Source organism: Rissa tridactyla, unplaced genomic scaffold (genome assembly GCF_028500815.1).
Source record: "Rissa tridactyla isolate bRisTri1 unplaced genomic scaffold, bRisTri1.patW.cur.20221130 scaffold_782, whole genome shotgun sequence".
NCBI lineage: Eukaryota > Metazoa > Chordata > Aves > Charadriiformes > Laridae > Rissa > Rissa tridactyla.
The window spans coordinates 1-14,135 of record NW_026530003.1 but is presented as its reverse complement, the minus strand read 5'-3'; the positions used below and the strand labels follow the sequence as shown (position 1 = coordinate 14,135).

Here is a 14,135-nt window from a genome sequence, read left to right as displayed (position 1 = left end):
CCCCCCCCCGAGCAGGGGTCACTGCTGTCCCCCCCCCCCATCCTGTACCCCCAGACCCCCTGTGTCCCCCCCACCACAATCCCTGCACCCCCCGAGCAGGGTGTCACCCCCTCCGTGTCTCGTTCCCCCCTGCCCCCCCCCCCCCCCGCACCGCCCCCCCCAGGTGATCATGGTGACCGGGGACCACCCCATCACGGCCAAGGCCATCGCCAAGGGGGTGGGCATCATCTCGGAGGGCAACGAGACGGTGGAGGACATCGCCGCCCGCCTCAACATCCCCGTCAGCCAGGTCAACCCCCGGTAGGTCCTGGGGCCGGTGGAGGGGGGGGGGTGTCCATGGTGGGGGGGGAGTCCGTGGGGTGCGGTGCCCCCCGCTGAGGCTGCGGTGGGCAGGGAGGCCAAGGCCTGCGTGGTGCATGGCTCCGACCTGAAGGACATGAGCTCGGAGCAGCTGGACGAGATCCTGAAGAACCACACAGAGATCGTCTTCGCCCGCACCTCCCCCCAGCAGAAGCTCATCATCGTGGAGGGCTGCCAGCGCCAGGTGTCACCTCCCCCCTCCCGCCCTGTCCCCCTGCCCCGTCCTCACGCCCCACGGTGTCCCCCATCCTTGTGCCCCATGGTGTCCCCATCTTTGCCTGGTGGTGTTCCTCATCCCCGGGGTGTCCCCGTCCTTGTGCCTCAAGGTGTCCCCATCCCCATGGTGTCCCCATCCTTGCCTGGTGGTGTTCCCCATCCCCGGGGTGTCCCCATCCCCATGGTGTCCCCATCCTTGTGCCCCATGGTGTCCCCATCCTTGCCTGGTGGTGTTCCCCATCCCCGGGGTGTCCCCATCCCCATGGTGTCCCCATCCTTGTGCCCCATGGTGTCCCCATCCTTGCCTGGTGGTGGTCCCCATCCCCATGGTGTCCCCATCCCCATGGTGTCCCCATCCTTGTGCCCCATGGTGTCCCCATCCTTGCCTGGTGGTGTTCCCCATCCCCGGGGTGTCCCCATCCCCATGGTGTCCCCATCCTTGTGCCCCATGGTGTCCCCATCCCCATGGTGTCCCCATCCTTGCCTGGTGGTGTTCCTCATCCCCGGGGTGTCCCCGTCCTTGTGCCTCAAGGTGTCCCCATCCCCATGGTGTCCCCATCCTTGCCTGGTGGTGTTCCCCATCCTTGTGCCCCATGGTGTCCCCCATCCTTATGGTGTCCCCATCCTTGTGCCTCAAGGTGTCCCCATCCCCATGGTGTCCCCATCCTTGCCTGGTGGTGTTCCCCATCCCTGGGGTGTCCCCATCCTTGTGCCTCAAGGTGTCCCCATCCCCATGGTGTCCCCATCCTTGCCTGATGGTGTTCCCCATCCCTGGGGTGTCCCCATCCTTGTGCCTCAAGTCAAGATGTCCCCATCCCCATGGTGTCTCTCTCCTTGCCTGGTGGTGTTCCCCATCCCTGTGGTGTTCCCCATCCCCGTGCCCCACAGTGCCACCATCCCCGTGCCCCATGGTGTCCCCATGCCCCACAACACCCCCACCCCCGTGCCCTGTCCCCGTCCCCGCCGTGCCTGACCCCCCGCGTCCCCAGGGTGCCATCGTGGCGGTGACGGGGGACGGGGTGAACGACTCCCCGGCGCTGAAGAAGGCGGACATCGGCATCGCCATGGGCATCGCCGGCTCCGACGTCTCCAAGCAGGCGGCTGACATGATCCTCCTTGATGACAACTTCGCCTCCATCGTCACCGGCGTGGAGGAAGGTTGGGGCCGGACCCTCCATCACCTTCCTCCCCCTCCCCACAGGATGGGTGCCCGTCACCGTCCCGTCCCCCCCCCCCACTGTCACCCGCTGTCACCCTCAGGCCGCCTGATCTTCGACAACCTGAAGAAGTCCATTGCCTACACCCTGACCAGCAACATCCCCGAGATCACCCCCTTCCTCCTCTTCATCATCGCCAACATCCCCCTGCCCCTGGGCACCGTCACCATCCTCTGCATCGACCTGGGCACCGACATGGTGAGGACGGGGCCGGGGGGGGAGTGGGGTGGGGTGGGTGACAAAGTGGGGGGGTGAGGGACCTCGCCGTCATCCCCCCCACCCCGGCCCAGGTCCCTGCCATCTCGCTGGCCTACGAGGCGGCCGAGAGCGACATCATGAAGCGCCAGCCCCGCAACCCCCGCACCGACAAACTGGTGAACGAGCGGCTCATCAGCATGGCCTACGGGCAGATCGGTGGGTGACGGCGGGGGGGGACGGGACGGGGGGGGGGACAACCGGGGACACCGCTGCCACCCGCCCCAGCCCCAGCCCCGGGACCCGCCGCTGACACCGGCCGCCCGCTAGAGATACCAAGGGAGAGCCCCCGCCCCCCCGCCTTCCCCCCAGCCGGCACCGTGGTCACCCTGTGACACCGGAGCACCCACTGGTGACACCGGGGTGTCCCCTCCAGCTGGCATTAGGGGCACCGTGTGGCACCAGAGCTCCCAGTGGCACCCACTAGTGACCCCAGGGCACCCACTGGTGACACCGAGGTGTCCCCTCCAGCTCCCTTAGGGGCACCGTGTGACACAGAAGCACCCGTTTGTCACCCCAGGGCTCCCAGGTCCACCCCAGGGCACCCACTGGTGACACCGGGGTGTCCCCTCCAGCTGGCATTAGGGGCACCGTGTGACCCCAAGGCACCCACTGGTGACACCGGGGTGTCCCCTCCAGCTGGCATTAGGGGCACCGTGTGGCACCAGAGCTCCCAGTGGCACCCACTAGTGACCCCAGGGCACCCACTGGTGACACCGAGGTGTCCCCTCCAGCTCCCTTAGGGGCACCGTGTGACACAGAAGCACCCGTTTGTCACCCCAGGGCTCCCAGGTCCACCCCAGGGCACCCACTGGTGACACCGGGGTGTCCCCTCCAGCTGGCATTAGGGGCACCGTGTGTGACCCCAAGGCACCCACTGGTGACACCGGGGTGTCCCCTCCAGCTGGCATTAGGGGCACCGTGTGGCACCAGAGCTCCCAGTGGCACCCACTAGTGACCCCAGGGCACCCACTGGTGACACCGAGGTGTCCCCTCCAGCTCCCTTAGGGGCACCGTGTGACACAGAAGCACCCGTTTGTCACCCCAGGGCTCCCAGGTCCACCCCAGGGCACCCACTGGTGACACCGGGGTGTCCCCTCCAGCTGGCATTAGGGGCACCGTGTGGCACCAGAGCTCCCAGTGGCACCCACTAGTGACCCCAGGGCACCCACTGGTGACACTGAGGTGTCCCCTCCAGCTCCCTTAGGGGCACTGTGTGACACAGAAGCACCCGTTTGTCACCCCAGGGCTCCCAGGTCCACCCCAGGGCACCCACTGGTGACACCGGGGTGTCCCCTCCAGCTGGCATTAGGGGCACCGTGTGACCCCAAGGCACCCACTGGTGACACCGGGGGTGTCCCCTCCAGCTGGCATTAGGGGCACCGTGTGGCACCAGAGCTCCCAGTGGCACCCACTAGTGACCCCAGGGCACCCACTGGTGACACCGAGGTGTCCCCTCCAGCTCCCTTAGGGGCACCGTGTGACACAGAAGCACCCGTTTGTCACCCCAGGGCTCCCAGGTCCACCCCAGGGCACCCACTGGTGACACCGGGGTGTCCCCTCCAGCTGGCATTAGGGGCACCGTGTGACCCCAAGGCACCCACTGGTGACACCGGGGTGTCCCCTCCAGCTGGCATTAGGGGCACCGTGTGGCACCAGAGCTCCCAGTGGCACCCACTAGTGACCCCAGGGCACCCACTGGTGACACCGAGGTGTCCCCTCCAGCTCCCTTAGGGGCACCGTGTGACACAGAAGCACCCGTTTGTCACCCCAGGGCTCCCAGGTCCACCCCAGGGCACCCACTGGTGACACCGGGGTGTCCCCTCCAGCTGGCATTAGGGGCACCGTGTGACCCCAAGGCACCCACTGGTGACACCGGGGTGTCCCCTCCAGCTGGCATTAGGGGCACTGTGTGACACCAGGGCTCCCAGAGCCACCCCAGGGCACCCACTAGTGACCCCAGGGCACCCACTGGTGACACTGGGGTGTCCCCTCCAGCTGGCATTAGGGGCACCGTGTGACACCAGGGCTCCCAGTGGCACCCCAGGGCACCCACTGGTGACACCAAGGTGTCCCCTCCAGCTCTCTTAGGGGCACCGTGTGACACAGAGGCACCCGTTTGTCACCCCAGGGCTCCCAGGTCCACCCCAGGGCACCCACTGGTGACACCGGGGTGTCCCCTCCAGCTGGCATGAGGGACACCGTGTGACACCAGTGCTCTCGGTGGCACCCACTAGTGACCCCAGGGCACCCACTGGTGACCCCAGGGCACCCTCTAGAGATACCGGGGGACCCCCCCCCCAGCTGGCACCCTGGCCCCTGTGTGACACCAGGGCACCCATCGGTGACCCCAGAGCACCCACCTGAGATCAAGGCCATGCTGTGGCACCCCAAGATCCCGGGGTGCCCATCCCCGATCCCGGGATGCCGATCCCTGACCCTGGGATGCCGATCCGGGGGTGCCCATCCCTGACCCCAGGGTGCCCATCCTTGATCCTGGGGTGCCCATCCCGGATCCTGGGGTGCCCATCCCTGCTCCCAGGGTGCTGATCCCCGATCCCGGGATGCCGATCCATCTTCCCGGGGTGCTGATCCCTGATCCCAGGGTGCCAATCCCTGGCCCTGGGTTGCCCATCCCCAATCCCGGGGTGCTGATCCCCAATCCCAGGGTGCCGATCCCTGACCCTAGGGTGCCGATCTGGAGGTACCCATCCCCAATCCCAGGGTGCCAATCCCTGATCCCAGGGTGCCAATCCAGGGGTGCCCATCCCTGATCCTGGGATGCCCATCGCTGCTCCCAGGATGCCGATCCGTGATCCCGGTGTGCCAATTCCCGATCCCGGGGTGCCCAACCCTGACCCCAAGGTGCTGATCCCGAGGGTGCTCATCCCCGATCCTGGGGTGCCGATTCCCGATCCTGGGGACCCCATCCCTGATCCCAGGGTGCCCATCCCTGACCCCGGGGTGCTGATTCCCAATCCCAAGGTGCCCATTCCTGACCCTGGGGTGCCGATTCGGGGGTGCCCACCCCCGACTCCAGGGTGCCAATCCAGGGGTGCCCATCCCTGATCCTGGGATGCCCATCGCTGTTCCCAGGGTGCCCATCCGTGATCCCGGGGTGCCGATTCCCGATCCTGGGATGCCCATCCCTGACTCTGGGGTGCCGATTCCTGATCCTGGGATGCCCATCCCTGACCCCAGGGTGCTGATTCCCGATCCCAGGGTGCCCATCCCTGACCCTGGGGTGCCGATCCGGGGGTGCCCACCCCGGGGTCCCCATCCCTAACCCCGTGGTGCCGATTCCTGATCCCGGGGTGCCGATTCCTGATCCCGGGGTCCCCATCCCTGATCCCGGGGTGCCGATTCCCGATCCTGGGATGCCAATCCATGATCCCGGGGTGTCGATTCCTGATCCTGGGATGCCCATCCCTGACCCCGTGGTGCCAAGTCCCCATCCCGGGGTGCCCATTCCTGACCCCGGGCTGCTGATCCCGGGGGTGCCCACCCCGGGGGTCCCCATCCCCAATCCCAGGGTGCCGATTCCTGATCCCGGGGTGCAAATCCAGGGGGTGCCTGTCCCTGATCCTGGGATGCCCATCGCTGTTCCCAGGGTGCCCATCGCTGACCCCGGGGTGCCGATTCCCGATCCCGGGGTCCCTATCCCTGACCCCGGGGTGCCGATTCCTGATCCTGGGATGCCCGTCCCTGATCCCGTGGTGCCGATTCCCGATCCCAGGGTGCCCATCCCTGACCCCGGGGTGCTGAATCCCGATCCCAGGGCGCCCATCCCTGACCCCGGGCTGCTGATCCCGGCAGTGCCCGCCCCAGGGTCCCCATCCCTGATCCCAGGGTGCCGATTCCTGATCCCGGGGTGCCAATCCAGGGGTGCCCATCCCTGATCCTGAGATGCCCATCGCTGTTCCCAGGGTGCCCATCCCTGACCCCAGGCTGCTGATCCCGAAGGTGCCCACCGCGGGGCCCCCATCCCTGATCCCAGGGTGCTGATTCCCGATCCCGGGGTGCCCATCCCTGACCCCAGGCTGCTGATCCGAGGGTGCCCACCCCGGGGCCCCCATCCCTGACCCCAGGCTGCTGATCCTGGGGGTGCCCACCCCAGGGTCCCCATTCCCGATCCTGGGGTGCCTGTCCCTGACCCCGGGGTGCCGATTCCCAATCCTGGGGTGCCCATCCCTGACCCCGGGGTGCCCCCCCCCCCTCCCCCCCCCAGGGATGATCCAGGCGCTGGGCGGTTTCTTCACCTACTTCGTCATCCTGGCGGAGAACGGGTTCCTGCCCGGAACGCTGGTGGGCATCCGCCTGGCGTGGGACGATCGCTCCACCAACGACCTGGAGGACTCCTACGGCCAGGAGTGGGTGCGTGTCCCGCGGGCACCCTCGCCCCCCCCCCCGCCGTGTACCCTCGGGCACCCTCGCAACCCCCCCACCCCGTGTACCCTCGGGCACCCTCGGGCACCCTCGCCCCCCCCCCACCCGTGTACGCTCGGGCACCCTCGCCCCCCCCTGCCGTGTACCCTCGGGCACCCTCGCCCCCCCTACCCCGTGTGCCCACGGGCACCCTCGCATCCCCCCCCCCTCCTCGTGTGCCCACGGGCACCCTCGCAGTACCCTCGGACATGGGCACCCTCGCACCCCCCCACTCCCCCCCCCCCCCGTGTACCCTTGGGCACCCTCGCACCCCCACCCCCCCCCGCCGTGTACGCTCGGGCACCCTCGCACCCCCCCCTCCTTGTGTGCCCTCGGGCACCCTCACCCCCCCCCCCGTGTACCCTCGGGCACCCTCGCACCCCCCTCCTTGTGTGCCCACGGGCACCCTCGCACCCCCCACCCCTTGTACCCTTGGACATGGGCACCCTCGCACCCCCCCACCCCCCCCCCCATGTACCCTTGGGCTCCCTCGCCCCCCCCGCCCCCCTGTGTACCCTCGGGCACCCTCGCACCCCCCCCCTCCTGTGCCCTCAGGCACCCTCGCACCCCCCCCCCCCCCCCCCGTGTGCCTTTATGTGCCCCTCGTGCACCCCTTGCACACCCCTCACGCGCCCCTCGTGCAGCCCTCGTGCCTTGGGTGCCCCTTGCACCCCCCCTCGCACACCCCTCGTGCGCCCTCGTGCACCCTCACCCCCCCCTCGTGTGCCCCTTGTGCAGCCCTCGCACGACCCTTGTGCACCCCTTGTGCGTCCCTCATGCACCCTTGTGCACTCCCCTCACACACCCCTCATGCACCCCTCGCACCCCCCCTCACACACCACTTGTGCGCCCATTGCACACCCCTCGTGCACCCTCGTGCACCCTCACATCCCCCTCGTGTGCCTTTATGCGCCCCTCGTGCACCCTCGCGCGCCCTCGTGTGCCCCTTGTGCAGCCCTTGTGCGTGCCTTGCACCACCCTCGTGTGCCCCTCGCACACCCTCGTGCACCCTCGCACCCCCCTCACACACCCCTTTTGCACCCCTTGCACACCCCTCGTGTGCCCTCGTGCACCCCTCGTGCACCCCTTGCACATCCCTCGTGCGCCCTTGTGTACCCTCGTGCACCCCTTGCACAACCCTTGTGCGCCCTCGCGCGCCCCTCGTGTGCCCTTGTGCACTCCTCACATGCCCCTCGTGCCCTCGCCCCCCCGCGCTTGTGCAAAGCCCTCGCACACGCGCGTGCCCGCACGTTTGCACGGGCCGTCCCACGCTCAGCTGCTCCCTCGCACGCTCGCTCACGCTCCGGGGCGCGTGCGGCCTCTCACACGCTCGGACACGCGTGCCCTCGCCCCCCCCTTCCCCTTCCCCTTCCCCCCCCCCCCCCCCGCACACTTGTGCAAACCCCTTGCACGCCCGTGCACCCGCCTGCGGCCGTAGCTGCACCCCGTCGCCCCGTGCTCCGCGCCTCCACTCGCCCCTGCCCCCGGGGCGGCGGAGTTGGGGGGCGGTGGGGGGGTGTTTGGGGGGGGGCGGAATGTGTCACACGCACGTGCGTGTGTGTGTCCCCATGTCCCCCCGTCCCCCCCCGTCCCCCCCAGACCTACGAGCAGCGCAAGGTGGTGGAGTTCACCTGCCACACCGCCTTCTTCGCCAGCATCGTGGTGGTGCAATGGGCCGACCTCATCATCTGCAAGACCCGCCGCAACTCCGTCTTCCAGCAGGGCATGAAGTGGGTGCCCCCCCCCCCACCACCCATGGGTGCCCCCATCCTCCCACGGTGATTTGACACCCCCCCCCCCCCCCACACACACAAAATTTGGCTTTCCCGCAGGAATAAGATCCTCATCTTCGGGCTGCTGGAGGAGACGGCGTTGGCCGCCTTCCTCTCCTACTGCCCCGGCATGGGGGTGGCCCTGCGCATGTACCCCCTCAAGTGAGTCCGGGAAGGGTTTTGGGGGGGGACACACACACACACACACACACCCTGCCCCCCCCCCCTTCATTAATTCTCTCTCTGTGTGTCCCCCCCCCACCACCTTCTTCTCTCCCAGGGTCACCTGGTGGTTCTGCGCCTTCCCCTACAGCCTCCTCATCTTCGCCTACGACGAGGTGCGCAAGCTCATCCTGCGCCGCTACCCCGGCGGTGAGTGAGACACCCCCCCCCACCTCGGACCCCCCCCCCCCCAAAACCGTGGGTACCATCGCTCTCCCCCCATTCGGGACCCAAACTCCCCCCCGCCCCCCCCCAAGCTATAGGCTCTGCCCCTAAATCCCCACCCCCGGCTCCAGCACCCCAAAGTCATCGCTGCAGGTGTCCCGTCCCCCCCCTTCCCCCCCCCGCCCCCAACTGGCACAGCCCCCCCCCCCCGTCTCGCTTCCCTGCCCCCCCAAAGCAGATGCTCCCCCCCCCCCCCCCCCGCCAAATCACCTTCAGGGCACTCAAAAGAGTGGGGGGCACCGTGGGGGGAGGAAGGGGAGGGGGGTGTTGGGGGATGCCCGGGTTGGGGGGGGGCACCCAGGGAGGTTGGGGGGGGAGGGACCCAGAGAAGCGGGGGGGGGGGGGGACCCAAGAGGCATAGGGAGCCCCCCCAGGGAGTGGGGGGGGGACACGACAGGAAAATGGGGATCATCCCCCATGGAAAAAGGGGATACCCAGAGGAGGGGGGGGGGGGCACCCAAGGGGTGGGGGGGGACCCAGGGGGTGGGGGCACCCCTAAATCGCCCCCCCCTCCCCCTTATTGCAGGCTGGGTGGAGAAGGAGACCTACTACTAAATGCCCATGTGGCCCCCCCCCGGCGCACCCCCCTCCCCAACCCCACACCCCCGTACTAACCCCGGGGGCTGGCGCTGCCGGGCACGACGTGGCGGGGGGGGGGGGGTCGGGACCCCCCCACCACCACCCCCGGCCTGGGGGGGAACCCAGGAGCACGGGAGTGGGGGGAGGGGGGGGAGCACCCTTTGCTCCCCCCCCCCCGGAACACCCAGACCGCCCCCCCCCCCACCTTCAGAGCAATAAAAGAGTTTAACCCCTTCGTGCCCTCGTCTGTGCTGGGGGGGGGGGAATGGGGGGCACGGGGGGAGGGATAGAGCCCGGCTGCCTCCCCCTCCCCCCCCCCCCCCCCCGGGCCTCCATGTCCCCCCCCCATGTCCTCTGTCCCCCCCCCCCCATGTCCTCTGTGTCCCCCGATAGCCCGCGTCCCTCCCTTGATACCTAATGCCCCCCCATGTCCCCACATGCCCCCCCATGTCCCCGTGACCCCCCCCGTCCCCATATGCCCCGTCATGTCCCCGTGTCCCCCCCCCCCCATGTCCCCCCCCCCACGGGTCCTCCCATGCCCCCCCATGTCCTCGTGTGTCCCCCCATGTCCTGGTGCCCCCCCCCCGCCCCATGTCCCCCCCAATGTCCCCCCATGCCCTCGTGCCCCCCCCCCCCGTGTCTCCCCCGTCCCTCCCCATACCCCCATGTCCTCCTCAAACCCCCCATGTCCCCGTGTGGGCCCCCCCCATGTCTCCCCCCCCCCCCCCCATCGAGCAGCGCCCCCTGGTGGTTGCCCCCCCCCCCCCCGGAAACCAACCCCGGGGGGGCAGCTTCTCCGTCCCCCCCCCATCATTCCTCAGCCCCCGCAATGAAGCAGCAATAACCCCCTGTCGCCCCCCCCCCGCCGCCCAGCACCCTGGGGACACCCCCCCCGCCCCCAGCACAAGGTGACATGGGGGGGGGGGGTGCGCTGTCGTGTGTGTGTGTTGCCCCCGGACGCCCGGGTCCCCATTCCGCGAGGGGGGGGTCGGGGGGGGGTTGAGGGGGGTCGGGGGAGGGGGGTGGGGGGGTGCCCCGGCCCTGCTGAGTCAGCAGCGACGGGGGAGGGGGGGGGCCCGGGGGGGGGGGGCGCAGGGTTTCGGGTGTCACCGCCGGGTTTCGGTGTCGCCCGGGATTAAAAATGAGGAGGCGCCGAAGTCACCCGAAACCGGGGCTGGTTTGGGGGGGGGGGGGGGACTCGCGGGGGGGGGCGGGACCCCCAGCACCCACCTGCGAGGGTCCAGAGCACCCACAGCCCCCCCCCCCCCCCCCCAGGGGATCCCAGGCACCCCCCACCTCTATAAGATGGGGGGGGTCTTGAGCACCCCCAATTCCCTGCACACGGGGCAAGGCTTTTGGCGGGGGGGGGGGGTGGTGGCATGGGGGTCCCAGGCCCCCCACCGCCCTGATATGGGGCTCGTGGGCACCCATGGCTCTTGGCGGGGGGGGTCCCGGGCGCCCACCTCCCTGATACGGGGATCCTGGGCACCCACGACTCTTGGCAGGGGGGGTCCCGGGCACCCCAATGGGGGTCCTGGGCACCCATGACTTGATGGCACTCCCTAATTTGGGGGGGTCCCGGACACCCACTTCCCCGATACAGGGGTCGTGGGCACCCATGACTCATCGCAGGGGGGGTCCCGGGCCCCCCCACCTCCCTGGTACGGGGGTTGTGGGCACCCACTGCCCTTGGCAGGGGGGTCGCGGGCACCCCAATGGGGGTCCTGGGCACTCACAGCCCTTGGCAGGGGGGGTGCCAGGCCCCCCACCTCCCCGATACGGGGGTCCTGGGCACCCACGACTCATCGCAGGGGGGTGCTGGGCCCCCCCACCTCCCCGATACGGGGGTCCTGGGCACCCACGACTCATTGCAGAGGGGTCCCAGGGCCCCCACCTCCCTGATACGGGGGTCCTGGGCACCCACGACTCATCGCAGGGGGGTCCTGGGCACCCCAATGAGGGTCTTGGGCACCCACAAGCCTTGGCATGGGGGTCCCGGGGCCCCCACCTGCCCGATACGGGGGTCCTAGGCACCCACGACTCATTGCCGGGGGGTCCTGGGCACCCCAATGAGGGTCTTGGGCACCCACAAGCCTTGGCATGGGGGTCCCGGGGCCCCCACCTCCCCCCCCCACCTCCCCGATACGGGGATCGTGGGCACCCACGACTCATTGCAGGGGGGTCCCGGGCCCCCCCACCTCCCCGATATGGGGGTCCTGGCTCCGGTGGCTTCTTGGCTTGTGGGGAGAAGCTCCCCCCCCCCCCCCCCAGCTTTTCATCCCTGGGGGTGCTGGGGGGGGTCTGCCTCCCCCCCCCCGCAGCCCCGGGGGGGGATCCACTTCTCAGTGCTCAGCAGAGCGGGCTGTCACCCCGATCCCAGGGGGACGAGGTGGACAAAATACCGCGTGTGTGTGTGTGTGTGTCCCCCCCCGCGGTTCCCTGACAGAGCCGGGCAGCTGCCACCCGCGGGGCTTGGGGGGGGGGTCCCCTCGGTCCCGGGGTGGGGGGCACCCAGTGTCCCCGGGATGGGGGCACCCAGCCCCCCCCCCCCCCCATCCTGGTGCCCTGAGGGCCAGCTCTGGTGTGTCCCTGTCCCCAAGCAGGGACTCTAAGGGGGCGGGGGGGGGGGGGGGGGGGGGGGGGCAAGGCTGGGGCGGGGGGGAGCGGCCACCGAGGGGGGTCCCCAGCACCCACTGGGGACCGGCCACCGCACACCCCACCCCCACCCCCCACCCCCGCACCCCCGGTCCCTGCGGCGTCCCTGGGGCCCGGCGCTGGTGACCCCAAGCTCGGCTCCTTATTTTTAGCCCCCCCCCCCCCCCCCCGCCGCGCTGTGCCCCCCCGCCCCCGCCGGCTCCTCTTTCCTGGCTTAATATGGAGCTGGAGCGGGGCCGGCGGGACGGGACGGGGCTGAGCCCCCCCTACACACACACGCACCCCCCCCCCCCGGGCCGGATCCTTCCCCCCCCCCCCTTCGGGGTCCTGAGACCCCCCCGCACCCGGTGTAGGTGCGGGGACGAAGCCGGGGGGGGGGGGAGGGGGTGGTCAGGGGGCCACTGTCCCCACTTTGTGCCTTCGGTCGCTTCGGGGCAGGGAAGGGACCGCTGTGTCCAACCCCCCCCCCCACACACACACACACACACCCCCCCACCCCCGGCGGCTGTGTCCCTCTGTCCCCTCCCGGCGGGGCCGTGTCTGTCCCTGTGTCCCCCCCCACTCCCCGGGGGGGCCGGGTCTGGCTGTGTCCCACCCCCCCATTCCCCCCCCCCCCTCCCCTTCCCGGGGCCAGGCAGGGGCTGCGCGTCCGTCCCCTGCGCTGGTCCCAGCCGGGCTCCGTCCGTCCGTCCGTCCCTGCATCGTCCCTCTGTCCCCGGGGCTCTGTCTGTCTGTCTGTCTGTCCCCTGCGGCTGTCGTCCGTCCCCAGGGCCGTGCGTCTGTCCCCAGGGCCGTCTGTCCGTCCCCAGGGCCGTCTGTCCGTCCCCAGGGCTGCCTGTCCGTCCCCTGGCTGTGCGTCCGTCCCCACCCGTCCGTGAGTCCTGTCCCCGTCTGTCCGTGGGTCCCATCTCTGTCTGTCCGCCCGTCCGTCTGTCCGTCCCCTGGCCGTGTGTCCCTCCCTGCTCGTCCGTGAGTCCTGTCCCCCGCTGTCCGTCTGTCCGTCCTTACCTGTCCCTGAGGCCAGTCCCCATCTGTCCGTCTGTCTGTCCCCAACTCCTGTCCCTGTCTGTCCGTGAGTGCTGTCCCCTTCTGTCCCCGTCCGTCTGTCCGTCTGCCTCTGCAGCTCCATATCTGCCCTTGGGCCCCATCCACCCGCCCATCCGTGTGTCTGTCCCCGCTCTCCGTGTATCTGTCCCCATCCGTGTATCCATCCCCATCCGTGTGTCCATCCCCATCCGTGTATCCGTCCCCCATCCGTGTGTCTGTCCCTGTCCGTGTATCCATCCCTGTCTGTGTGTCCATCCCCATCCGTGTGTCCGTCCCCATCCCTGTGTCCATCCCTCTCCGTGTATCCATCCCCGTCCGTCTGCCCGTCCCCGTCCGTCTGTCCATCCCTGTCCATCTGTCCATCCCCATCCGTGTATCCGTCCCTGTCCGTCTGCCCATCCCCGTCCGTGTGTCCATCCCTGTCCATCTGTCCGTCCCCATCCGTGTATCCGTCCCCGTCCGTCTGCCCGTCCCCATCCGTGTGTCCACCCGGCGGGCGATGGGGCTGTGGAGGTGGGTGCTGGCGCTGTTGGCGCTGGTGCCGGGTGCCCGGGGGGGGCCAGGGAGGGCCTGGACTTCCCCACCCCCGATGGCCTGGACCGGGTGCTGCCCGTCACCCTGAAGAACTACAAGGCGCTGCTGAAGCGGTTCCCGGTGGTGCCCTGCTCCACCACCGCCCCCCCCGCGGCGACCGGGGCACCCAGCGCCACCAGGAGATGGAGGAGCTGGTCCTGGAGGTGGGCACGGGGTCGGGGGGGGGGGGGGGGGGGGGACACGGGACCCCACCTGGCGCTGGGGACGCCGTGGGGACAACGGGATGCTGGTGGGATGGGGGCTGGGGCTGGGGTACCAGCACCCGTGTGGCACTGGGGGTACTGGTGGGGACCAGGGGACACCGATGGGATGGGCAACTACAGCCATATGGCACTGGGGACACTGGTGGGGCACTGGGGACACTGGTGGGACAGGTGGCTGCACCTGTGTGGCGCTGGGGACACTGGTGGGGACCAGGGGACACTGATGGGACAGGCAGCTCCAACCATGTGGCACTGGGGACACTGGTGGGGACCAGGGATGCTGGTGGGATGGGCAACTACAGCCATATGGCACTGGGGACACTGGTGGGTCCCCCCAGGGGACCCCTGGGGTGCCTGCACAGGTG

General features: G+C 69.9%; 1 protein-coding gene across 1 annotated transcript; it reads left to right on the top strand.

The window, feature by feature from the left end:
* The first annotated feature begins 158 nt into the window (after window positions 1–158).
* LOC128903959 (sodium/potassium-transporting ATPase subunit alpha-2) lies at window positions 159–9,357 on the top strand. The gene is made up of 10 exons (XM_054187834.1): window positions 159–300; window positions 394–544; window positions 1,566–1,734; window positions 1,837–1,991; window positions 2,084–2,207; window positions 6,277–6,422; window positions 8,073–8,203; window positions 8,306–8,407; window positions 8,526–8,617; window positions 9,219–9,357. The coding sequence occupies exons 1-10, from the start codon at window positions 170–172 to the stop codon at window positions 9,245–9,247; spliced, it is 1,230 nt and encodes a 409-aa protein (XP_054043809.1). The 5' UTR covers window positions 159–169; the 3' UTR covers window positions 9,248–9,357.
* The last annotated feature ends 4,778 nt before the right edge of the window (window positions 9,358–14,135 follow it).

Bases quoted from the DNA above. Each gene is read 5' to 3' on its own strand.
- LOC128903959 (XM_054187834.1), top strand. From the start codon at position 170: ATGGTGACCGGGGACCACCCCATCACGGCCAAGGCCATCGCCAAGGGG. The intron at 8,204-8,305 runs GTGGGTGCCCCC...GCTTTCCCGCAG, and splicing joins GTCTTCCAGCAGGGCATGAA to GAATAAGATCCTCATCTTCG. The intron at 8,618-9,218 runs GTGAGTGAGACA...CCCTTATTGCAG, and splicing joins CCTGCGCCGCTACCCCGGCG to GCTGGGTGGAGAAGGAGACC.